This window comes from Geotrypetes seraphini, chromosome 11 (genome assembly GCF_902459505.1).
Source record: "Geotrypetes seraphini chromosome 11, aGeoSer1.1, whole genome shotgun sequence".
In the NCBI taxonomy this organism is placed as follows: domain Eukaryota; kingdom Metazoa; phylum Chordata; class Amphibia; order Gymnophiona; family Dermophiidae; genus Geotrypetes; species Geotrypetes seraphini.
In genome coordinates, this window is record NC_047094.1 from 52,012,911 (window position 1) to 52,039,927 (window position 27,017).

The 27,017-nt window shown below is 42.9% G+C and overlaps 1 protein-coding gene across 7 annotated transcripts in view; it reads right to left on the bottom strand.

The window, feature by feature from the left end:
• Nucleotides 1–8,542: 8,542 nt before the first annotated feature.
• Nucleotides 8,543–27,017, bottom strand: part of TBC1D24 (TBC1 domain family member 24) — a 59,813-nt gene continuing 41,338 nt past the window's right edge. For 5 of the 7 annotated variants that reach the window (XM_033963978.1, XM_033963979.1, XM_033963981.1 and 2 more), the window contains exons 7-9: nt 23,953–24,181; nt 13,357–13,499; nt 8,543–9,241 (exon numbers count right to left, since the gene is read on the bottom strand). In XM_033963978.1, the coding sequence (XP_033819869.1) occupies nt 9,098–9,241; nt 13,357–13,499; nt 23,953–24,181 (516 nt within the window). In that variant the 3' untranslated portion in view covers nt 8,543–9,097. Of the gene's footprint in view, nt 9,242–9,727; nt 13,500–23,952; nt 24,182–27,017 lie in introns of those variants that run through there. The other 2 variants (XM_033963983.1, XM_033963984.1) reach the window with 2 other exon arrangements.

Below are 27,017 nucleotides of genomic sequence, written 5' to 3' on the forward strand. Positions count from 1 at the left end.
CCGCTCCTTGTGGCTCTGGGCAAGTCACTTTTATCAAGCCCCCCCCTTTCCATTTCTGTCCAATCAGGCCATCAGAGTCAGGCTGGGATCCGGAGTCATGAGGCTTTATTTGCAAAGAACAGTAAAAATCTTCCTCTTCATCTAACTACCTTCAGCAAGCAGCTCTCCTTTACTCTCTTCTTTCAATGAACAGTTTAAAATCAGCAGGAAACACCTCCTGTGATGCTATGAACATCTCTCTGCATCCTGTCTTGTCCTATGTTACCATAGCTGTCCAATGTAATGTACCATTAATAATTATATAACTATTTACCTGTAATATACTCTATTCTAATCTACTGTGAATGTGCTTTTGTAACCCGTTCTGACTGAGCTCACGGGAGGATGGGATAGAAATCTAAATAACTAATAAATATAATTATTTTCCCTATTTTTAAGCTTAACAGAGCTGAGACTCCAAGGCCCATATTCCAGCCATAAAATCCTGTGTACATTTCATTCCTTTCCCCAAATAATGGTTAAACAATACAAACTTAATCCAGAAAACAGGATCTTTTTCTCTTCTCCATCCCCCTAACTTACTCCCTAAACACCAGTCATAGAAAGTAAGGCTGATCCCACAGAGCAGTAGCTCAGCATCCATATTAAACATCCTACTTCATAATTAGGTTGCCAGATTTCCTCTATAAGAAAAGATGACACCTGGTCCTGCCCCGTTTCACCCCCAACCCCACCCCATTCTACCTCCAGCTCCACCCCCAGTCCTGCCCCCCCCACGAACCTCACCGAGCTCGGAACTGCATCTGGAGGGCTGAGCCTACCATACAGGCAGTCTGGTAACAGAGTTGAAGTGGCACTGTTCTCCCCTTCAGTATCCCTGTTCAATGTCATGCCACCAGCCACAGAACCCCTGCACTCTTAACCCACATCAGCAGTCCCCCCCCCCGTGCCCCACCCCTCTCATAAACCCCCCCACCACATATTCCCCAACCTTGGGACTTACCCTGAAGGTCCTTACTGGTGGCCAAAGGTCCCTCAGGCAGCAGAGATCCTCCTTGCTGCCACCTAGAAGGTACCAGAATCCAAAATGGCTCTGATATCACCAAATTAACGCTGAGTTATGATTGTTAGGGGTCATCCTTCCCTATAAGGGGACAAATTGTTGAGGTAGGAGCTTCTTGTGTGGATCAGGGGTGTATAGGAGGCAGCACTAGTGTGACATTGGCTGCTGAAGGACTGAACAGCATAGTTAGGCCAGAGCAATTTATTTATTTCACGACAACTCTGGTCCATTGCCGCAGGTACAAAATATGTAAACCACTTGGATTTTAACTACACAGAAGCAGTACAAGTCCTCTCCACTTTCCCTTCAGCCAACTATGGTCAGAAACCCAGTTCATTTGCACATTTTTGTTATACTGGTACCAAGTCCATTTGCAGTCCTTGATGAACAGAGCCGTCATGCCTCAGATAAGATTATGTCCGGCGTTTCATCGGCTTAGTTGACCATGCCAGTGGCTCACAGTGATACAGCTAATCAATGACTCAGCATCACAAAGCTTCACAGCATAGATGACTCAGGTGGAGTGAGGAGTAGGCAGACACACAGAGGATGGAGCAGTGGCAACAGCTGTTTAAAATATCAAGCTATAAGGTGTTTAGAATTGAAACAGCAGATCTGGCCAACTGTTTAAAATGAGTGCATATTACATCACTTAGGGGACCTTTTACTAAAGCTTAGTGCCTACTAATGGCCACTGTTGGAAACAGGATACTATGCTTGATGGACCTTCAGTCTGGCCCAGTATGGCAATTTTTATATTCTTATGAAACACAATATAACATTTTAATAATTAAGGGGGTCTTTTACTAAGGCACACTAGCGTCCATAGAATATAATGGGCATGGTAGCATTTAGCACGTTTTAAATCGGCTAGCATGCCTTAGTAAAAGACCCCAATAAATGTAAGCAAAGAGAGAGCATATAGATCATGGATCTCAAAGTCCCTCCTTGAGGGCTGCAATCCAGTCGGGTTTTCAGGATTTCCCCAATGAATATGCATTGAAAGCAGTGCATGCACATAGATCTCATGCATATTCATTGGGGAAATCCTGAAAACCCGACTGGATTGCGGCCCTCAAGGAGGGACTTTGAGATCCCTGATATAGATAGATAAGATAGAGTAACAGAAGTTAGAAAATAAGGGGACTAATTTGAAGAAAGATGCACCTAAGGTCAGAATGGTGCTTAAAAATTATCGCAGCTGGGACAGGAATAATACACTAATGTTCTCATGGTACCTATAGAAAGTTAACACAGGAGCACTTAGTGCCTCCTATTTAGGAGCTGCTGGATTTACTGTTAACTCTACAGTAGTCAGTTTGTGAGCCGTAGTCATAATGTTAGCTAATGCTTCCATGCCCCCTCGGTGATTCTTAAAAAATATACAATTTTAGCACACAGAAAAATACTTAAGAATGCTTTAACATGTTTGTATAACTTGTTTTCCTGCAATAGCTATATGTTAAGGACTTGCATCCCCATGTTTTATATTTTTAATTCAATAAAAACTTACTTGAACTTATTTTTTTTAAAAAAAGGACTCAACACCCTTTAGTAAACAGATCCCCTTAGTGAAGCTTACAAATAAAGCTGTTGTGTGTTGAACTGCCAATGAAAGCTCCTTGATTAATTTTATGATGTCAATCTATGGCCACTCTTTCCTCACCATTTTAAAGCCATCTGTCAGGGCAAGGATCACTTCCTTTTCTGCACAGATGCCTTGTGTCCTCTCCTTCATGACTAACTGCACAGGACCTGTTTATATTTAAAAGTGCAGTTAAGGGTCATCATACTGGCCTAGAGAGTTGCACAGGCATAGGACTCCCATGAAAGCCACATGCTTCCACGGATTTGAAAGAAGGTGCCATGAGATTCTCACAGTGGTGTTGTCAAGTTTCAAGTTTATTAAAATTTTTGATTAATCGCTTTGTCTTTTTTTCAAAGCGATGAACATACATATATATAAATAGAAATAATTAATATTACAATATAAAAAATAGAAATTAAAACATTAAATATACATGACCTTAAAAATTAATTTAAAAGAAAAAAAAAAAATCCTAAATACATATTTAACAAAACATGAATAAAGGGAGAAGGGGATAAGAACTACAAAATGTAATAAAAAGAAGGATGGGGAAAAACATAAGGTGGGAAATTTTTTTTTTTTTAATTATTAAATTATTGTGATCCAGATTATAAGTTATTAATCAAAGGCGTCTTTAAAAAGGAACGTTTTTAAATTAATCTTGAATTTTTCAATATCATGCTCTTTTCTTAGGTAGATTGGCAAGGAATTCCACATTTGTGGTGCAGTAACAGAAAAGATAAATTGTCTTCTAGTATTTATAATTTTAAGAGATGGAATTGTCAATAAATGCTGTCTCTGACTCCAGAGCGAGGCTTGGAATCCAGAGAGAGGCAACTGGAGCATCAGAATGGGGCTTGGACCTCTCATAAAAACATAAGAATTGCCAGAGCAGGCCAGAATGAAGGTCCATCAAGCCCAGTATCCTGTTTCCAACAGTGGCCAACCCAGGTTACGCATCAGCTAAATAGTGAATACCACCAAACAAACCCAACACAGGAAGGGTTGGGAGGAAGCAGAGGGCTGCATGTAATAAGATCAATTTCCATGAGTATAGAAAATCTCTGACCAGGTACAGGTAGGCAAAGATAAGAGTCCTTTGGGAATGGGCAGGGATGGGTGAAATTTCTGTCCCTGCGCAACTCTCTCTCTAGGTCCTGAATAAACCTGGCACCTGAGGAGGCAGGATTAAACACAAGAATTATTCCACAACATTTGCCCTGTAAGAGCTCCATTTTATTTATGCACATTACCACCTTTAGATGACTTTTGTTAGTACGATAAAAAAGAAAGTGTATGTAAGCCTTCTATAAATTTGAGCAGGAAGCCTTTCATCGTGCGACAGTTAAAGTACTGCTCAGTGCCATCAACCATTTTTTAAAATAATAAAACACATTTTTGTTTGACAGCACTTTAATCTGTACAAGTGCTGTGTACGTTTGATGTTGGCAACTGGCTCAGGCCTGGGAGGGAGCAGTTGACTAGGTCTGCTAATTTAATTCCAGCTGAAAACATTTATATTATTACAGGCAGGGCTGAAGAAGGAAAAAAAAAAAGGCTTCAAGGGCACTGCTAGATCATTTTATTCTTTTATTCAGAAGCTAAAAGCAGCAACCAATTTATGCACATCAAATACAGAAAAAATAAGGTCTTTATTAAAAAGGTGACTTGCAGTGATAGGATCTGCTCATGTCTATTTACAAGAGGAAATTTGACTTTTATCCATATAGCAGTGAATTCTGCCTTTACATACATGCCAGGTTTCAGTGTTTTGCTCCAGCATTTTTAGTCTAAGAAAATCTACACCAAGGTATCAGTCAACAGCAAAGCACTTGGCAGCTCTAGGCCAAATCATTAACTATCAATTGTTAAAGCAGGCCAAAGGACTATCCCACAGTTTTTACTTATGTTTCATTTTTTAATGCACTGCAAACCGAGTTGAGCTTCGGTATATAAAATTAAGATTAGATTTGAAATAAAGCCTTCATAATTGGGAGTCACTGGAAAGGCAAACTTTCTTCACACCTGTAGAAGTTCCCAGGTATTCTGTAGTAATGCAGGGTTAGAGCAGTTAGAGAATCATTTAAACATTTTCAAATGTGGGGTGTAAATGAAAAACCTTTTTGTTTAAGACACGTTTTAATGTTACCCTTTGCTGCACAGCTGGATTGACTATGCTAAGATTCCCATTAAAACACAGTCCCCAGCTCCTGAGTAATGCCATTTTGAAGTCCCTGAGCCTGGCCCCTTGACTTACTTTTACTGAAGAAGTCATTTTGTTCATTTTTATTCCACTTTTGTCACTACAACTTGTTTGTTGCCCTTTATTGCTCCATATTTATGTGGATTAACACAGCAAGCACAATACTTTTTATTGTCCTGCTATTCAGATTTACTGAAAGCTAACTACAGAGTGACATCTAGTGGCTAAAGCCCTCAGATCAGCTAAGAAATAAGAGTACTAGGTTGTTCTCCTTATTGCACTATTTTCCTTGCAAATTGTCTTAATAAATGTGCTTCTGTCCAGAAAGACTAACAGACAGAAGAACATTATCCTCTCTATTACATAAAGTTACAGGGATTCTTTCGCCAGTCACTTCCTATCTTCCACCTAGATGGGGTAGAGAGGCTAGCTGAGTCTGTACCAGTAAAACAGACAGTCAAGTAGTCACTTAACACAGTGGTTCCCAACCCTGTCCTGGAGGACCACCAGGCCAATCAGGTTTTCAGGCAAGCCCTAATGAATATGCATGAGAGAGATTTGCATATAATGGAAGTGACAGGCATTCAAATCTGCTCCATGCATATTCATTAGGGCTAGCCTGAAAAGCCGATTGGCCTGGTGGTCCTCCAGGACAGGGTTAGTAACCACTGACTTAACAGGTACAATCCACAGATTGAGCAACATCTCCTCAACACCAAAGCCCCAAGAACTGTTTGGTTATTGCTTTGGAGGCTGAAGTTACAAGCATGCAGCTCCCCAAAAAACACCAAAATGCTGCAAAGCTGGAAGCTAGTTCAAACAAAAATACCAATGCAGCCAATTCCTACATAAACATTATTTACAGAAGCACACTAGAACAGAGAATCTGGCAGAAAACCAAATTTAAGTCTTTTATACATCCTGTTTTTATGTATTTGATTCCTCCTTTATATATTACCTTTCAGCCAGATCTGAATCATCCAGAGCAGGGGTGTCAAAGTCCCTCCTCAAGGGCCGCAATCCAGTCGGGTTTTCAGGATTTCCCCAATGAATTTACACGAGATCTATTAGCATACAATGAAAGTAGTGTATGCAAATAGATTCTGCCTGCTGTAATGGATGAGTAGTACCGTATTTGCGCGCTATACGCGTTTTTACCTACCGCGCATAATACGCGTGAGCGCGGTATACAAAATTTTTTTTACATAGTTCCCACCCCGCCCGACGCCCAATTCACCCCCCCCCAGCAGGACCGCTCGCACCCCCACCCCGAACGACCGCTCGCACGCGCTCCCACCCGCACCCGCATCCACGATTGGAGCAAGAGGGAGCCCAAGCCCTCTTGCCTGGCCGACTCCCCAACTCCCCGACAATATCGGGCCAGGAGGGAGCCCAAACCCTCCTGGCCACGGTGACCCCCCACCCCGCACTACATTACGGGCAGGAGGGATCCCAGGCCCTCCTGCCCTCGACGCAAACCCCCCTCCCTCCAACGACCGCCCCCTCAGCCGACCCGCGACCCCCCTGGCCGACCCCCACGACACCCCCACCCCCTTTCCCCGTACCTTTGGTAGTTGGCCGGACAGACGGGAGCCAAACCCGCCTGTCCGGCAGGCAGCCAACGACGGAATGAGGCCGGATTGGCCCATCCGTCCCAAAGCTCCGCCTACTGGTGGGGCCTAAGGTGCGTGGGCCAATCAGAATAGGCTCTGGAGCCTTAGGTCCCACCTGGGGGCGCAGCCTGAGGCACATGGGCCCAAACCGACCATGTGCCTCAGGCCGCGCCCCCAGGTGGGACCTAAGGCTCCAGGGCGGGTGAACGGAGAGTCGGGACAGCGCACGGAGAGGCGGGGCAGTGCACGGAAAGTCAGGGAGGGTGAACGGAGAGTCGGGACAGCGCACGGAGAGTCGGGGCAGTGCACGGAAAGTCAGGGAGGGTGAACGGAGAGTCGGGACAGCGCACGGAGAGTCGGGGAGGGCGAAAGGAGAGTCGGGGTGGCCAGAGGAGAGTCGGGGCGGGCGAAAGGACAGTCGGGCTGCATGCGCGTTATACGCATGAGCGCGGTATACAAAAGTTTTTGTACATAAAATCGTGGTTTCTGCGCGCTATACCCGTGTACGCGTTTTACACGGGTGCGCGTTATCTGCGTGAAAATACGGTAATCATTGTCTCATCACTTCCGGAGACAATAGGATTTCTTTCCATATGTTCTACTCTCTTGCCATAGAATCAGCTTCTATAAATGCTGCTCTTAAAAACTCCTCAGCATGGCTGCTCTAAAAGAGTATTTGGCTACACTGATTTTTTGATTTCAGCTCCTTAAACTCAGGACATTACTGGTTACTGTGGCCTAGATTCTCTAAAAGTTGCGTTAAAAAAACGCTAGCCCACTGTTGTAGTAGCGATTTTAAAAAAGCTAGTCATTCTCCAAAAACACTCATGGAAATGAGGATGGCGGAGAGTAGCAAAGATTTGCTAAATTTGCATGTGCTCATCACTGGTGATAGCGAAAGGCACATATGCAGAATAAAGGCAAAATAATAAAAAAAAACAAAAACCCAAACAACAAAAAATTGAGCCACAAGTAACCCTCCACCCAACAGCGGGAGAGATGCCCAATCTCTCTTGCCACCAAACAACAAAACACCCAACAGCCCTCTCGGTAGCAGGAGAGATGGCTATGGTCTTCCCCCTTACCTTACCTTCAGATGGCTGGCCAGAGGGATGCCTATTTCTTCTGGCCAGCTGGCCTGCCTCTTCAAAAGGGTGGGCCTTCCCCTCCTCGGTGCATCTGGGCAGGGATGGGCCTGAGGCTCTGATTGGCCCAGGTTGTTTAAGGCCCCTCCTATGGGTGGAACTGTTTGCATTGGGGCCAGCCAGAGCCTTAGGCCCTTCCCCACATGCATGCATCCCATAGGAGGGGCCTTAAAAATCCTAGGCCAATCAGAGTCTCAAACACCGAGGAAAGGAAGGCCTGCCCTTTTGAAGAGGCAGGCCAGCTGGCCAGAGGAAGTAGGCATCCCTCCGGCCAGTCTCTGAAAGTACAGTAAGGGAGGGGGGGTTGCATAGCAACAGGAGAGCATGGGCATCTCTCCTGCTGTCGACAGGAGTTGGCGGTTGGAGAGATTGGATATTTCTCCCCCTGCTCGTGGGTGTTTCTTGGCAGCGGGAGAGATTGGGCATCTCTCCCGCTGCCGAGGGGGGCTATAATACATGCACTCAAGAAGCGTGCTTTTACTACTCCCACCAAAAAAAAAAAAAAGACAGAATTTATGATTCTTCTTAAAAATATTTTTTTTTCATTAGCCACAGTCAAAACACATGCTACATGATGCACTTTTAACAATACTGTCACTGTACCGGCACCCCCAGACCAGTCACTGATTTTTGTCGCCAAAAGCAGACACTGCTTTTGGAGAATGACTCGGCAATTATTAAGAATCCACCGGAATGCTCGTTTCAATATTCAAGAGCCTATTTGCATGGCAGTGTCAGAGACTGCTAGAAAGCTTGCTAAAGACCGCAATAAGCCATTTTGATAATCCACTGCTAAAATGCATGCAGGCTAAACCATCTGCAACCAGTTTAGCGACTGCATTAAAGTTTTGAGAATCTGGCCTTGTGTTCTTAAGTTGCATTGAGATATAAAGCCTGCTTAAAGTTAGATATTGATTTGTCTCACCATTCATGTCAATGTACATACAGATGCCAGGAACAAAGAGTTGTTTGAATACATCTTTACTAAAGTTACAATCACACAATAATCAATCACATTTGAGGAGAACATTACTAATTTCATCACAGCTGCCACGAGCTCCAAAAGAAAGTAAATGCACAAGCAATGGAGAACAACAGGGCTCAGTATAAGATCTTGAATGAAAAAGATATACTTTCAAGATAAGGCTCAGACTTTTCCCCCCCACTTTTGGGAATATGCACTTTGTCAACTAGAGACATTTCTAGTAGACAGAATTTGTTATACTGCTAATTGAACAGTAACCCGGGAAATCATGAAGCCAAAGAAATATTCAAAATGTTAAAGGTTTCCTCCAGCAAAATTAAGACAAAATAAATGCAGACATACATCACATTTTTAAAAAATGCTTTCGCTTTCTTTTAGTGCCAAGATGAACTTTCAATGATTCACAAGGTGCATCAGTAATCAGTCAGTATTGCAAGGGCCCCAATCAAATGAAAGATGTACACACTGTATACTGCACACAAGTATACCGATTAAGGAATTTACCTGTAAGGCATGAACTGTTCAGATATACCCCATTTATAAAGTATGCCATTTTCTATGTCTGATGCTACCACTGGTGTCCATATTAGCAATACAGAACTTGTTTTATATCCAGCTTGGTTGATCTGATGCATGCAAATGGCCTAAAGTGATTGAAAGGTAGCATATGAGAATAAATTAAAAAACAACAACAAAACCCCCCCCCAAAAAATCTAAATGTACCATCAGACACTTTACAAGCAAACACAGGAGAGGTCCTAGCAGGAAAATCCCAAAAGCAACTTAAGAAATTTTCACTGCTGTTAAACCACGGTCCCCTGGACAACATGCAATATTTCAGGCATTTGTAAATTTCTTCCACCTGAAGGTGAGCCAAGGTCCAAACTAACTACCAGTTACTGAATCAATGAAGAATAAGTGGTTTGTTTTTAATTGAATGAAAGATCACATATGTCTTAAGTTTTTAGGGTGGTTCTCATTCCACTGAAGTGCATAAAATTAGTCTTGCATAGGATATCTATGCAAGACTAAGAGGAAGGCATATTTTTCAATTAATCATACCTCCAAAATTCTCTTGCTAGTACTGTATTAATGCAGAGACATCAGGCAGAAAAAAGCACAAGTCAAAATGAGACCAAATATTCTTCAATTGAATAATATCCAAAGAGCAACCCTGATGCTGTAATATCACTATTGCGGATGCAAGCTATGAAATGTTAAACTGAAACACTTAGCCAACTTTATGTCATTGTATTGAATTATGAGTCAGTCCAACTGGTTTAAAAATCACATTTTAATACATTAAAGTTACTGCCCAATAAACTAGGACAGAAACCAAAGCAGTTTTATTATAATGCTTATGAAGCTAAGAGAGAGTTGGCTACGGATAAGGTAAAAATTTCATCTTGATAAACAAAAGAACCAAGCCATAGCAGTATCCACTGAAAAATGGGACTAGAATGAAATGACAGAAATGCTAGCATTAAAGTAAGTGGAGACCCTTGACCCTTTAAATAATAAAAATTTAAGTCACATTTATAGCTGTGCTCTTGGAGAGATGATCCAGAAGAGACATCCCAAGCCTTGTTTCCAAAAGCTATATAGATTTTGTGCTTAGGTTTAGAGAGACCTTGTTCTTAAGCAGGAAATCAGTGCCATTTCTGTTGCTGGCCTCCCAAAACATGGCTGATCCAAAAAGAGGGGAGGGTGATGCACCAACCACACAGAAGTTGAGGAAAGCATACATAAATGATAACATTGTGCACGATATAACAATTGGGCTGTAAAATATCCCAACCCTGTTAGAGAGATGATAAACTGAAAACAATCCTGTCTATAGGCAGTGGGAGGCTCCCACTCACATCAAGTTAAACAGATATAAATTACATACACTAACCCTACGAGCACCATACATTGCACAGAATACTAATTGACATAGCGTGCTAGATCACATTTGAGTTATGCATAAGAGCATGTAGGGGCTAACACTAAATCCCATCTATCTTCTATTACATTACAGATTCTGATAGACTTGGCCATAAGAGGTCAAATGAATACAGAGCACTTGATCCAAAATCTGCAATGGCTCCACTGCAGGCTGGATTATACTGTATAACTGGTTTAAAATAAAAACAAATACACACATAAGCCATTCAGAACTATTTTATATATATATATAAAATAGTTCTGAATGGCTTATATATATATAAATTAATGTGGCATTCATATCTTCTAAGATATGTAAATTGGTCCAGAAAACCTAGGCTGAATTCAGCCCCACCTCCTCTATTTCATTGCTCATGGCCTCCAGTATTTCAATTTTTTTCCTATACTCTCTCTCATCTGTAGGCCAATGCCGCACATCTGTTCCCTATGCAGCTAAAAAATAGACACCAGGCTATGCAGCTGAGCCGAAGTCACTCATTTGGCAGCCTAGTACTGGTCTGTTACCTACCAAGTTGCCAAGCTCATTCCTTTTCATTATCTAACAGTCAAATACATTTTTGCTCCCTCTGGTTCCTGAAGAAAAAGTGTAATCAAAAGCAGTAATGCACCAATGACTCAAAGGACAGCCTTAAACCCCAAAAAAACCTATAAAAGGGGTCTCTGAAGGAGGACAAACAAAACCTTTTGGATAAGAATTGTATTAATGGCAGCACTGTGCTACTCATCACACAAGCTCATGTCCTTTCCCATTCACAGCCACAAACATGGAAATTAAGCGCATGTTGCACAATTATGAAAAGTGAGAGGACTCAGAAGCAGATGGAAGGGACAGAGCAACTAAAGAGCTGTAACGTATGGACAGATAAGAGGAAAACCAAAAGGCCAGAGGAGCTGTAAACTGTTAACTTGAATCTCTTAAGCCCAACATTTGCTTGTCATGACCTAATATGACCAGATAATGGCAACTGCAAGTGCCTATTCCATAGTGGTTTGATCTTAGAGCAGCAGTACTAACAAATTATTCTTATTTCTTTCAGTTGGCAGCTGAAACATAGTCATCAAGATCCTTTTTCTTCATTTTATTTTAAAGCTTGCAACACTAGTTCTTTGAGAAACTCTTACTCAGCCACTCCCGCAAGTAGGAGCCTCTGAAGAGCAGAGCAGAGAACCACACACTTGAAGACTTTACAGTCCAGGGAAATAGCAACAAAAATGTGGCCACAGAGAAGCAGATTCTTTTATTTTAAAATCTATGCCCTTTTTAAAGTGTGACTATAGAAGAAATAAGGCAAGTGATAATAAATAGGAACTGGGAAGAGGGTTGAAAAGGGAAACAACATACCCCGAAACAGAAGAAAGCAATTAAAAAATCTGAAAATCACTTTGGCTAGTACTGCTGCTATAAAGAACCACCTCCACGTTAAGTATAGGCTCTGCTTTACAAGAACCTGGTTTCTAGACATGATCACAATTCACATCCAAGAATTCCGTTTCATGCTGATGCTAATAAGAACCTACCTAGACAAGGAAATCTGCTACATCCATAAAGAGAGCAAGGACACTACACATTTTGTGAACTGCTGCCACAGAAGCCAACACAGCCTGGAATACACAGGTACATCATTGGCTTTAGTGAGGAAACGTCTGGCTCAGGTCACTCAACTATATGCTTCCTAACTGAAATAGGAGGCAGCTGTTTCAGTACAATTGAACTTCTTACCATTGGACCCATCAGGACCAAACCTTGTTTCCACATTTATAGAAAGATAAGTCAAAGAACAGCCATTTTAAAAGTTACTTTAGTGCAACAACACTGAAAAGTGCCCAGCAAGGAAGCAGAATTACTCTCTCTGTTCTCTGTCCTCCATTTCCTTTTTTTATAAGATAAGACTTTTTGATAGTGGGAAAGAAGTATCTACAACTCTGGACCAGCATCTTCATTAGCCCCTTCTTCATGGGGTGTGTGTGTCTTATTTTGTGCACAAGGACAATCAAGCTGAACTTCTGATTATTTTGCTTTTGTAGAAAACTCCTGATTTGTAACTGCATAGAAAAAAAAATTGAGGGCTGGAAAGTTATCAAATACCAACTTTCAGGTTTTGCAGGCAAAAATTCTATGAAGATGCTGCATTTCAGTTTTATGCTCTTCATAATCACAACCCAGGAGCTAAGCTGCTGGATGGCTTGTACTAATCCATGCTGCAGGGACCTCTGGCCACATGTGCAAGCACCTTGTTTTCCTTTTAATTGTGAGATCCTGCAAACTTCAAAACTACCTGCTTGGTCAGTCATACTGACAAGGAAAGCAGAGATCAGAGAGTCCTGTCTGTTTCATGCTGCTCATTTGGAAAACTCAAAGCTGCAGACTGTGTCAGGACCTAGGGAAATGGCCAATGATTATTTTTATTTAACAAAATGAAAGTATTCTGAAAATTATTCAAAGATCATCAACTTAATTAGCTGCAAATGATCTAAGTTTTGTGTTATCACTGCTGCTCTTGTCAGACTGGAATTTTGCTATCTTTCACAAGAAGCGAACTTAGTGATTTAAAACAAGACAACACATCTCTTTTCAAAACTGCTTGGTTCCAAATTGCTCTTGCAATAAAAACAAGAACCAAGTACCAAACAGCTATGACAATCAGATCCAAGCTCACACTGGAAAGAAGCCAGTCAGAACTGTTACATCAGTCTGGCTCTTGCACAAGGATTGAATTTGGCAACTCAGATGTTGGTAAAGTAGGGAGGGATGTGACAAACATGAACTCTGCTTGGGGTGCTCTTCCTTCTGTGGTTATACTCAGGAACTCACAATGTCCTTGAAGCCCCACACCTCCATAGCAGAGATCTGAAAGGTTTCCGAGCATAGTGGCAGGTTGTTGAAGGTGTTACAATGACCTGTCCTCCCATAGTTCAGGTCAGCATCAAGGTACAGAGCCTGGCCATCACCACCACCTGTAGTAGGAATAAAGATTCTTGTAAGTATTATGTATTGCTTTGGGTTTTTGTTTAAATTTCACTTGAACTCTGTGGAAGATTGCACTCATTCAAAATCAATGACTCAAGATACTGGCAGAAACAAGGACATCTCGCAGTTGATTACATTTGCCAAAAATGACTATATAATTGGGGCACATTTGAAGACAACTCTTCCAATAATCAAAACATCTGCTGGCTATTGAGAGAAATTGGGGCATATTTACTAGAGAGTGTTTACGGCGAACTGATTTTGATTAACACATGTGAAGTGCGAAGGCCTGTAGTAACTGTTGGGGCATGTCAAGTATGCTCCCTGCATTTTTCACAAAGACTTGCACAATGATGTGCTTTGAGGCACTATAAGTACCTTTAAAGGTGGCATTAAGTGAACTCACATTAACTGCCCATTTGACAGCACATGCTACCTACCCATACCCAGCCCCCACTCTATCCCGAGCTAAGCAGTTTTTTGACTACATAAGATTTTTAACACCAGCTATACCAGTGGTCTCAAACTCGCGGCCCAGGGGCCACATCTGGCCCTCCAGGTACTATTTTGAGGCCCTTGGTATATTTATCCTAATCACAAAAGTAAAATAAAACAGTTTCTTGATCATATGTCTCTTTAGCTATGAATGACAATATTATTATTAAGACTTAGCCAAAAGGAAAGATTTTATCTCATGCAAAATTGTCATTTCTTTAATAAGACATTAACTATTTTTTTCTGAGGCCTTCCAAGTACCTACAAATCCAAAATGTGGCCCTGCAAAGGGTTTGAGTTTGAGACCACTGAGCTAGACCAACTGCTTAGTAAACATGCTCATAGCTACTTTTACAAACAATGATCTTATGGTCAAATATTCCCCAGCTACAATAATGCAACTTTAATTTAATGATAGGGCCTTACCAAATCTTTTCCTTTTTTTTTTTAAATTAATTTTGTCCTAAATTACCTTCTTTCACATGAGCTTCCAGCCCAGATCCCCCACACACATACATTTACATGTGGCAGAGTGAAATAAAGCAGACATCCCATGAGCACCAAAATTTGTCCTTAGCTATGATCTATTCTCCTTTCTCTAAACCTAGTGTGTGTGGGGGGGGGGGGGGTCCCTTCAGAACTTCATCCAGGAGTACCTCAAGTTTCAGTCTCTGCTGAAACTCCTTCCTCTTCTTTGTCCACCACGTACAGTATGATACTAGTTACATCTGTCCTCTTAAGGCCCCCAACTCCCTTACTGGCTTGCATGGGGTGAGGGTTCCTTGCAACAAAGAGAAATGAAGCCCAGAGCCTGCATTCAGAACCTAGCCTCATGCCCTGCAGCTGCCATGACCCATTAAATCACTAATGGGGGATGATGTGAGATGTAACCACAGTGTGGTAGCACTAATGCTGGAGAAAGCAGTGGGTAGCTGTCCTGCTCCTGGCTCACCTTCCCTGTGCCCGCTCTTTTATCTCTGTTCATCTGTAATCATGCACATGGACCCCGTTACAACAACCAATGCGTTAATTTTGTACTGAAAGATTTCTAAAAGTATTACGTCAAATTCAGAAATCTGTGGATCACATACTTCTAAACAAATTATCTGTTTTAAAGATGTGTTATTGCTTGCTCAAAATCCATGCACGGTAGTATGCTAAAATTCAACATATAAAACTTACCTGTTTCAAGTTATTTCTACCATTTATGCATTTAGTGATGGACACAAAAATTATCTGTTTGCCATCTCTATTTTGCCACTAAGTTTATACATATAATTTATTTATTTAATTTTCTATACCATTCTCCCAGCAGAGCTCAGAAAGGTTTACATGAGTTTATTCAGGTACTTAAGCATTATTCCCTGTCTGTCCTGGCAAGCTCAAAAATCTATCTAATGTACCGGGTTGGGGGGGGAATTAAGTGACTTGCCCAGGGTCACAAGGAGCAGCATGGGTTTGAACCCACAACTGCAAGGTGCTGAGTCTGTAGCTTTAACCACTCGTCTGCCCCAAACTAAGTCTCATTTTAAAACAGATAACTGGCAATTTAAAGGATCATTTCCACACTCTAAACATGTGCTCTTAACTTTAACTATCTGCCACAGAACCCATTAAATACATAAGAATAGCCTTGCAAGATCAGACCAATGGTCCATCAAGCCCAGTAGCCGGTTCTCACGGTGGCCAATCCAGGTTACTACTTGGCCAAAACCCAAAGAGTAGCAAACATTACATGCTACCGATCCAGGGCAAGCAGTAGCTTCCCTCATGTCTGTCTTTCTCAATAACAAGACCATAGACTTTTCCTCAAGAAAACTGTCCGAACTTTTCTTAAAACCAGCTATGCTATCTACTCTTACCACAACCTCTGGCAATGCGTTCCAGAGCTTAACTGATTCACTTGTACTCGTTCTACTCCACTCAGGATTTTGTAGACTTCAATCATATCTCCCTTCAGCCGTCTCTTTTCCAAGCTGAATAGCCCTAACATTTTTAGTTTATCATCATACGAGAGGAGTTCCATCCCTTTTATCATCTTAGTCGCTCTTCTTTGAACCTTTTCTAGCGCCGCTATATCTTTCTTGAGATAAGGAGACCAGAATTGAATGCAATATTCCAGATGAGGCCACACTACGGAGCAATACAGGGGCATTATAACATTCTTAGTCTTGTTAACCATCCCTTTTTTTAATAATTCCTAGCATCCTGTTTGCTTCTTTGGCCGCCGCCACACATTGGGCAGAAGGTTTCATCTTATTGTCTACGACACCCAGATCCTATTCTTGGGTGCTAACTCCCAAGGTGGAACCTAGAATCCGGTAAGTGATTCAGGTTATTCTTCCCAATGTGCATCACTTTTCATTTGTCCACATTAAATTTCATCTGCCATTTGGATGCCCAATCTTCTAATTTCCTAAGGTCCACCTGCAATTTATCACAATCCGCATGCGTTTTAACAACTTCAAACAGTTTAGTGTCATCTGCAAATTTAGTCACCTCACTCGTCGTGCCAATTTCCAGATCATTTATAAATAAGTTAAATAGCACCATATTTGTCTATTTTTCTATAGTTGCTACTGAGGTGACATTGCATATTTTATAGCCATCGGCCTTGACTTCTCTGAAAAACCTCTGCGTACAGTGTGCTTTGTGGTTTTGTAAAAAAATTTTGTGGTTGCCATTATATATTAAGATTATATTGTGTGTTGAAGAAACTACACTGGTTACCTATGCAACAAAGAGTGCAGTTTAAGATTGCTTCCCCAAAGATCTTACAAGAATTCTTTAAGATCTATAAACCGAGAAGAAAGTTTAGAGATATAAATGGGATGAAATTAAGTTTGGCGGGTAGAATGTCGATTATGCATGCTAGGATCGGAGCATCAATAATATCTGTCGCTGGCATAGAACTATGGAATGCCTTGCCTGGTATCCTGTGGTTTTGTATGGGGAGGATGAATTTTAAGAAAATGCTGAAAACTCAATTATTTGCCAATGCCTTCTTACGCTAAGTTATATTTCAGTTGATAATCGTCTTTTAGAATTTTTTTGACAATATATGATTTAAAGCTTGCTTGTATTTCTGAATTGATTGAATTTGCGCTCTATCCTTGTTTATAACAGGAATGATTAATGATGTTGTTTAGACATGTCTGTGTTATATGTGATAATCGTAGGTAAAGATTTTGGGCTCCTTTTATCAAGGTGCGCTACGGGGGTTAGCGCGTCAGACATTTCATCACGCGCTAACCCCTGCGGCAAGCCAAAAAGCACAGTTACTTACCGTAACAGGTGTTATCCAGGGACAGCAGGCAGATATTCTTGACTGATGGGTGACGGCACCGACGGAGCCCCGGTACGGACAATTTTAGAGTGATTGCACTCTAAGAACTTTTAGAAAGTTCTAGCTCGGCCGCACCGCGCACGCGCGAGTGCCTTCCCGCCCGACAGAGGCGCGCGGTCCCTCAGTTAGTATAAGCCAGCTAAGAAGCCAACCCGGGGAGGTGGGTGGGACGCAAGAATATCTGCCTGCTGTCCCTGGATAACACCTGTTACGGTAAGTAACTGTGCTTTATCCCAGGACAAGCAGGCAGCATATTCTTGACTGATGGGTGACCTCTAAGCTAACAAAAAGAGGGATGGAGGGAAGGTTGGCCATTAAGAAAACAAATTTTGTAAAACAGATTGGCCGAAGTGACCATCCCTTCTGGAGAATGCATCCAGACAATAATGAGATGTAAAAGTGTGAACTGAGGACCAAGTAGCAGCTTTGCAGATTTCCTCAATAGGAGTGGAACGGAGGAAAGCTACAGATGCTGCCATTGCTCTGACTCTATGGGCCGTGACAGAACCTTCCAGTGTCAGTCCGGTCTGAGCATAACAGAATGAAATGCACGCTGCCAGCCAATTAGACAACGTACGTTTAGAAACAGGACGTCCCAATTTATTCGGATCAAAGGACAGAAAAAGCTGGGGAACTGATCTGTGGGGTTTCGTACGCTCCAGATAGTAAGCAAGAGCCCTTTTACAATCCAAAGTATGCAGAGCTTGTTCCCCAGAATGAGAATGAGGTTTTGGAAAGAAAACCGGTAGAACAATGGATTGGTTGAGATGAAATTCAGAAACAACCTTGGGGAGAAACTTTGGATGTGTACGCAGAACCACCTTGTCATGGTGAAAAACCGTAAAAGGTGGATCTGCAACCAGTGCATGAAGCTCACTGACTCTCCTGGCAGAGGTAAGAGCAATAAGGAAAAGTACTTTCCAAGTGAGAAATTTGAAAGGAGAAGTAGCTAAAGGTTCAAATGGAGGTTTCATTAAAGCTGAAAGAACCACATTGAGATCCCAGATAACCGGAGGGGCTTTAAGAGGTGGTTTAACATTGAAAAGCCCACGCATGAACCTGGACACCAGGGGATGAGCTGAAAGAAGTTTTCCATGGACTGGCTCATGAAAAGCTGCAATGGCACTGAGGTGGACTCTGATGGAAGAGGACTTCAGGCCAGAGTCAGACAAAGAAAGAAGATAATCTAACAACGTCTCCACTGCCAGGGAAGTGGGATCAAGATGATGAAGAAGACACCAGGAAGAAAATCTCGTCCACTTTTGATGGTAACATTGTAGAGTGGCTGGTTTCCTGGAGGCATCCAGAATGGAACGAACGGGCTGAGACAAAAGAGTATCAGTCGAGTTCATCCCGAGAGATACCAAGCCGTCAGGTGTAGAGACTGGAGGTTGGGATGCAGAAGGGTTCCCTGCTGTTGCGTAAGCAGAGAAGGAAACAGAGGAAGAAGAAAAGGTTCCCTGGAACTGAGTTGAAGTAGAAGGGAGAACCAATGTTGCCTGGGCCACCTCGGAGCAATCAGAATCATGGTGGCTCGTTCCCTCTTGAGCTTGAACAAGGTTCTCAACATGAGAGGTAGAGGAGGGAAGGCGTACAGGAACAGATTCGACCAGTCGAGGAGAAAAGCATCTGCTGTTAGACGGTGCGGAGAGTAAAGTCTGGAGCAGAATAGGGGCAGCTGGTGATTGTGAGAAGCTGCAAAGAGGTCTATCTGAGGAGTGCCCCATTGATCGAAGATAGACTGCAGAGTTACAGGATCGAGTGTCCACTCGTGAGGTTGGAGAATTCTGCTGAGTTTGTCCGCTAAAGAATTCTGAGCCCCCTGAATGTATATAGCTTTCAGGAAGAGATGATGATCTATGGCCCAAGTCCAGATCTTCTGGGCTTCCTGGCATAAAAGGCGAGAGCCTGTCCCACCCTGTTTGTTGATGTAGTACATCGCAACCTGATTGTCTGTGCACAACAGAAGGACCTGAGGAAAGAGAAGATGTTGGAAGGCCTTGAGGGCGTAAAACATCGCTCTGAGTTCCAGGAAATTGATTTGATGTTTCCTTTCCTGGGCTGACCAAAGACCTTGAGTCTGGAACTCGTTCAAGTGAGCTCCCCATGCATACAGAGAGGCGTCGGTGGTGATGACTAGTTGATGAGGAGGCTGATGGAACAGAAGACCTCTGGATAGATTTGAGGATACCAACCACCATTGAAGAGACTGACGAAGAGATGATGTCACAGATATGTGTCGTGAGCAAGGATCCGACACTTGGGACCACTGGGTAGCAAGGGTCCATTGAGGAGTGCGCAGGTGAAGACGGGCGTGAGGTGTGACATGAACTGTGGATGCCATGTGCCCCAAGAGTACCATCATTTGTCTTGCTGAGATGGACGGCAGTGGAAGCACCTGCTGACATAGAGACTGAAGAGTCTGGAGACGATTGGATGGTAGGAAAGCTCTCATTAGGAGTGTATCCAGGATCGCTCCAATGAATTGAAGTCTCTGAGTGGGAATGATATGAGATTTGGGTAGATTGATCTCGAATCCCAGAAGTTGTAGAAACTGGATGGTTTGGTTGGTGGCCAGAAGAACTGCTTGAGCGGATGTGGCTTTGATCAACCAATCGTCCAGGTAAGGAAATACCTGAAGGTGGTGAGAGCGTAGAAATGCCGCTACCACAATGAGACATTTGGTGAATACCCTTGGAGATGAGGCAAGACCGAAGGGCAGCACCTTGTACTGGTAATGACAATGATTGATCATGAATCGGAGATATGGTCTTGAGGTTACATTGATCGGTATGTGAGTGTAAGCCTCTTTGAGATCGAGGGAGCATAGCCAGTCGTTTTGATTTAGAAGGGGATAAAGGATGGCTAACGAAAGCATCTTGAATTTTTCTTTTACTAGATGAATGTTGAGACCGCGAAGATCCAGGATGGGTCTGAGATCTCCTGTTTTTTTGGGGACTAGAAAGTAACGGGAGTAGAATCCCTGCCCCTTTTGATGTAGAGGAACTTCCTCTATAGCGTTCAGAAGGAGGAGGGACTGGACCTCCTGAATAAGGAGGGCCGATTGAGGACTGTTCAAAGCAGACTCTTTTGGCAGGCTTTGAGGTGGAAGAGTCTGAAAGTTGAGAGAGTAGCCGTGGCGGATGATGTTGAGGACCCATTGGTCCGATGTGATTACTTCCCACCGGCTGAGGAACAGAGAAAGTCGACCTCCTATAGGCTGAGGCAGGAGAGCAGGAATAGGGATACTGGCTATACTGTGGAGAATGAAGTCAAAAGGGCTGTGACTTCTGCTGAGGAGGTTGTTTTACAGCTTGTTGCTGCTGCTGTTGTCTGGGAGGCTGACGTTGTTGTTGCCTCTGACGCCTGGGTTGCTGAGCAGTGGTAGTCAATGGACGAGCTGTGAAGCGGCGTTGATAGGCCGATTGCTGCCTATATGGTCTTGGCGGAGGAGGCTTCTTTTTATTCTTAAGCAGGGTATCCCAGCGCGTCTCATGAGCAGAGAGCTTTTGTGTGGTTGAGTCCATGGAATCCCCAAAGAGCTCATCCCCTAGGCATGGGGCGTTGGCTAACCGATCTTGATGGTTAACATCAAGCTCGGATACCCGAAGCCAGGCCAAACGACGCATAGCTACTGACATTGCTGTCGCTCTGGATGTTAGTTCAAAGGTGTCATATATGGATCTAACCATAAACTTACGTAATTGGAGAAGAGACGACAAGCATGTGTGAAAAGCGGGATGCTTTCGTGAAGGAAGATATTTTTCGAAAGAAGCCATGGTGGTAAGGAGATGCTTTAAATAAAAAGAAAAATGAAAAGCATAATTACCAGCCCTATTTGCCAACATAGCATTTTGGTAGAGCCTCTTACCAAATTTATCCATGGCCCTTCCTTCTCTGCCAGGAGGGACAGATGCATATACACTGGCTCCTGAAGTCTTTTTAAGGGTGGATTCGACAAATAAGGATTCATGTGGAAGTTGAGGTTTGTCGAACCCAGGAATGGGAATTACCTTGTATAGAGAATCCAGTTTACGTGGGGCCCCTGGGACAGTTAAAGGAGTCTCTAAATTCTTATAGAAAGTTTCCCTCAAGATGTCATGAAGGGGAAGTTTCAAAAATTCCTTTGGAGGCTGATCAAAATCAAGGGCATCCAAAAAAGCTTTAGACTTTTTGGATTCAGCCTCCAAAGGAATGGACAAGGACTCGCACATCTCTTTCAAAAAACTGGAGAAAGAGGAAGTGGCCTGTTTGGAGGATGGGTCAGGGACAGCCGAATCCTCCTCCTCTGAGGAACATTCGCCTTCAGAAAGAAAGGGTTCCTCTGAGTCTCCCCACAGATCAGGGTCTCTGACATGGGAAGAATGGTCCCGAGACTCAGGTGTCGACGTTTGCATGTGTCGGGTTTTGCGCACTGACTTACCCGACCTCATCGATACCGAGTCAGGAGAAGTTATCGGTCGCACCGGTGCCGAAGTCTGCACCGATTGATGGTGAGCTCTCGGCTCCGGTGCAAGGACTGGCATCGATACCGATGAGGTTAGGTGAAGCGGTACCGAGACAGTGGAAGCGGGTAACACGGGTTCCACAATCGGTATCGATACGGGTTGTTCCACAACCGGTACCGATGGCTCGGTGCGGACTGGCACCGGAAGGTTCGGTGTCATGATAGCAGGAAGGAGTCGTTCCAATTGCTCCTTAAGCTGCACCTGAAGGATGGCCGTAATGCGGTCATCGAGGGATGGCACCGGTACCGCTTTTTTCTTCTGCGGTACCTGCGGTGCCGCTCGACGCCCCGGAGATGAGGAGCCCGATGTCGAGGGACTCACCTCTAAAGGGGCGGAGCGCTTCCGCTGGCGTCTTACAGGCGGCAGGATTGGACTCACTGCACTCGAGGCCGGAAGACGTTCCAGCGGGGAAGGCTTCTTAGCCGGCTTACCTGACTGTTGAGATGCCGGTGTGGAATCACGCGGCGTCGAAGACGAGGGTGCCGACTGAATCGGTGCCGAAGCCGGAGTTGAAGGAACGGGGTCGGACATCTCGGCACCGAACAACAATCGCTGTTGAATTTGGCGATTTTTTAATGTCCGTTTTTTTAAAGTAGCACAGCGGGTGCAAGTAGAGGCCTGATGCTCAGGACCCAAACACTGTAAACACCAGTTGTGTGGGTCCGTGAGAGATATAGGCCTAGCACACCGCTGGCACTTTTTAAAACCCGGTTGAGGGGGCATGAAAGTAAAAACGGCTTCCGCCAAATCGAAGGCCGAGGCTTCGATGGTGGCAGAAGGCCCCGCCGGGGAAAACCGAAAACTAAAGAAAAAAATGAAAGTTTTTTTTTTTTTTTTTTTTAACAAAATTGAAAGAAAGAAAGAAGGGCAAATGAAACCAAAACGTTTACGCGAGCGGGAAGGCAAGTTAGGAAAAATTTCAACAGCCGTTGAAAACGCGTCTTCTTAGCTCCGTGGAAACTAAGAAACTGAGGGACCGCGCGCCTCTGTCGGGCGGGAAGGCACTCGCGCGTGCGCGGTGCGGCCGAGCTAGAACTTTCTAAAAGTTCTTAGAGTGCAATCACTCTAAAATTGTCCGTACCGGGGCTCCGTCGGTGCCGTCACCCATCAGTCAAGAATATGCTGCCTGCTTGTCCTGGGATAAAACTAATGCCTCGTCAATGGAGGCGTTAGCGACTAGCGCGGCAGGCGGTTTAACACGCGGTATTCCGGGCGTTAAACCCCTACCGCACCTTGATAAAAGGAGCCCTTTATGTATGTAATATGGAAAATGCATAGTTGCATGCGGTATATAAATTTTTAAATAAATAAATAATTATGGGGTGAGGTCAGGGGCAGAGCTTGGACATGTCTGGGGCGGGGGTACTTGGTTGATATTTGTTAAAACTTAGGGGGTACTTGGCTTGAAGTTGAGAAATTCTGCACTAGGCCACTCACTCCCACACTAACCATGCAAGACTGACACGAGTTTGGTTTATATTGAAGAATCTTTTTCCCCCTTTTTAGGAGAAAAGGGTTATCTTGGTTTATATTCAAGTATATACGGTACTAAGTGCGTCTGATAACACTATAGAAATAATTAGTAGTAGTAGTAAGTGCTGTGAATAAACCCCCCAACCCCCACCCCCCATAAAAACCACACATTCGTGGACTTGCTGCCATTACATTAGTTTGGGATAATATTTAAAAGCAGTTAAATAAACAGGATTTGGTGGAGGGGTGTGTTACAGTATCTTAAGGCTAATGAATATTTCAAGTTGCAGCTAGTAGGACCAAGACCCCTTCTTTTTACAGCATAGAAGTAATCTCAAAGCTTTCTTGCAGCTCCTACGCAAGATAGCAACGTTGCCCAAATATTCCATTTGATTTCTTTTAAACCAATTTTGTTTTTCCAATGACTCCCAGTCTACCTTCTAGAAACTAATCAAGTTATTAAAATAAGGTTGTAATAAACTTCCACATCAGTATAACAATGTGCCTTTATGTTTAGAGCATTGTGTTTAAATGGAGGATGAAGACTTCAAGGAGTCCTACAGGGGCTCACTGTAATCTGTGTGCTGATTTTGGAGGGAGTGCAAGGCTAGGACTCACCAATGATGATAGAGTCAATACTGCCTGCCATGAACATAGAAGCTGTTTTGGAGGGCAAGTTGAAATGTCGGGTAGCCAGGAAAGGAGAGAGACGGTCTGATGCGTCACTGCTGGTCTTTTCATCACTGGAGAAAGATGAAGTGTTGCTGGAAGCTTCAGTGCCAGCCATCCGACCCAGCTCTGGGTGTTTGATCACAACCCATTCATAGCGTTCAACCTCTGGCTGCAGCTGAGACAAAAAAGTAAAAAAAAAGAAAAAGAAAACCAAAAGTAAAATAAAAAATAAACCCAGCACAACCAGGTCACTAAAACATTCATTGCTCAGCATGATGCAGGAGCAAAAGCTGCCTAAACAAATACACCATCTAGCTAAAAAAACAAAAACAAAACACCAGAGGAAAGTCACTTTAACCTGCCAAACTTATCAAAAAGGAAAGATTTAATTTCTATATTCAAATCCTGCTTAACTGCAAAGTTCCAAACGAGTCAATTAAGAGAATACAATATCATGATAATTCATAAAGTTAGTGTACATCTTAAAATATAGTCATAATATCTGCCCTACAGGACTTCAGGTATTTATAATGCACAGGGCATGGTTCATGGCAGAACTGTGCATGCACAGCATCTGAATTTAGGTGTTCACTCAGAGGCTGCGAATGTTCAGGCATGCAAAAAATGAATAAAAAGGTTCTAAGAGAAGAACCTAGCTTAAAAACCCCCAAACAAACAATAAAAACACACCCCATCTCCTTAATTCTAGAAATCTGCACAACCAGCATGCAAACTTTGCACAACTTAGCATGCAAAGTTGCACATATAAATTATAGAATAGTGTCAGTTGACTGCATTAATTTAATTAGTTAATTGGCATTAAACAATTATTGGCTACAGTTGGTCTTAATTGGTGCTAATTGCCACTAAACCAGCAGTTATGTGCATAATTGCCATTAGTTGGTACTGTATTGTACAAATTGTGCAGGTGAAAATCCAGAGTGCGCAACTACAAAGGGGGTATGGAATACCTGCATGTACGCATTAATTGCCTACAGTTCGACATAAGCATTTTACACTAGTATTTTTGCTCACACTTAAAGTTGGGCATATAAAAGGTGGACTTATACAAGTATTCTATGATGGCAATTGTGTACCAAATTGACATTATCGAATTCATGCTTAACGCGCATCATCCTGACACCTAACTTTAGACAATCTAAAAAGAATTACCCACTGAAGATGAAATTACACTAAGGGGCTGACGCAGAAAAATTGTGTTAGCTCATGTGCTGATGGTTAACGTACAAATTCTGCTCCTCAGTACAATAAATAAACATGCAAAATTGCCTTTGTTAAGTTTGCGCTGTCAGAAAAAACAATTGTATGTGGTTGTATGCAACTGTTTGCTGAACTGAACACCACGGTAAGACTAATCTTTAACCTCTTGAGTCTACCACTCCTCAACTTCAAAACCAGAGGACATAATTTGAGGTAGAGGGGAGGTAGACTCAAGAGCAACGTTAGGAAATTCTTCTTTATGGAGAGGGTGGTGGATGCCTGGAATGCGCTCCCACGAGAGATGGTGAAAAGGAAAACATGGGATGTTTTAAAAAAATTCATGGGATGAACACAGAGGATCTTGAATCTGAAAAAAATTAAGGCTATTACTGGGCAGACTTGCATGATCTATGTCCGTATATGGCCCTTGGATGGTTTAGATGGGCTAGAGTGAGCTTTGATGGAGACTTCTGTAGATGGAACCTAAGCATAGTACTGGGCAGAGCTTTAAGTTCTGGCCCAGCAATAACTAAGATGAAGGAAAATTTAAATCAGTAATTTAAAGAGGGGGTAGGGTTGGGCAGACTAGATGGACCATTCGGGTCTATCTTCCATCATCTACTACGTTACTATGTAATCTGAAAAAATGTGACCACTTAACTCCTTTCTACCAAAAACTCCATTGACTTCCTGTAGAGGAAAAAGTTCTCTTCAAGTTTGGATGCCTCTTCTACAAAGAACTACATGGCCTATTGCCTAATTGCTCAGTTCCTGCTGTCATCCAAGTTGCTCCACACGTTATCAATCATTTTTTACCTTCCCTTCAGTCAAAGGCCGTACTCAGGAAAGATTCATTAACTGACTTTATCATACCAAGTTGCTACTAGAAATCCTGAACTGGGTCACAATAGTGTATGTATTTTGTTGTTAGGTGTTATTGACTCATGTTTGAGTCCTAGCGATTTGATGATATCATTGTTTACGTTGCAGAATACATAAGTAGATTGCTGGGTCTTTCTTCTGTGCAGTATGAATCTAATGTCATTATCATATCAAATGTGATCCTCCGCCTCCAACACTATCCATCTCTTGCTGCCAATGGGTAGTTCATCGTTAGTCTGACATTTCCGCTGAAACCTGTCCACCTTGGGAGGCCCTACTGGTAGTGGAACTACTGATAGAAAGGATTTCAGCTTCACAGATGAGCACGAGCCCCAGTGGCATGAGAAGCCCATGTACCATGCCTGCATTTTAGAAAACTAATAAAAACCCACCTGTTCTCAAAATTACTTTAACCCCCTCCAGAGTAGCATATTGATGTAAAACTACCGTTAACTTTTGATGTCAATACTTTGTCTATTGTAGCTCACTGACAATGGTCAGTTCACGTCTTTTGTAAACTGCATAGAATCAAAAGATTTTTGAGATATATTATGAAATGCTCATAGATCAACAGGAAGGGCCATTAAAAAAAAAAGTCTACCATCTCCTTCTGGGTCACTCTCCTCCCCCTCAAAAAACCCCCCCCAAAAAAACAAAACATCCGTAGTAATTTAGTGCATCCCCTGATCCCAGAGATGACCCCCTTGATTCACACCCCTCCTAACCCACAGAAAACACTCCAATCCCCCCTAACATCCCCAAAATAATTCCTTGGTAGTCTAGTGGATTGTCTCCTCCTCTCTACTTTTAAAAGGATACAAGGATACATTCACTCCTGCCTAGAGAATGACACGGGGACAAATTTTTCCCCGTCCCCGCAGGAACTCAATTTCCCCGTCCCTGTCCCA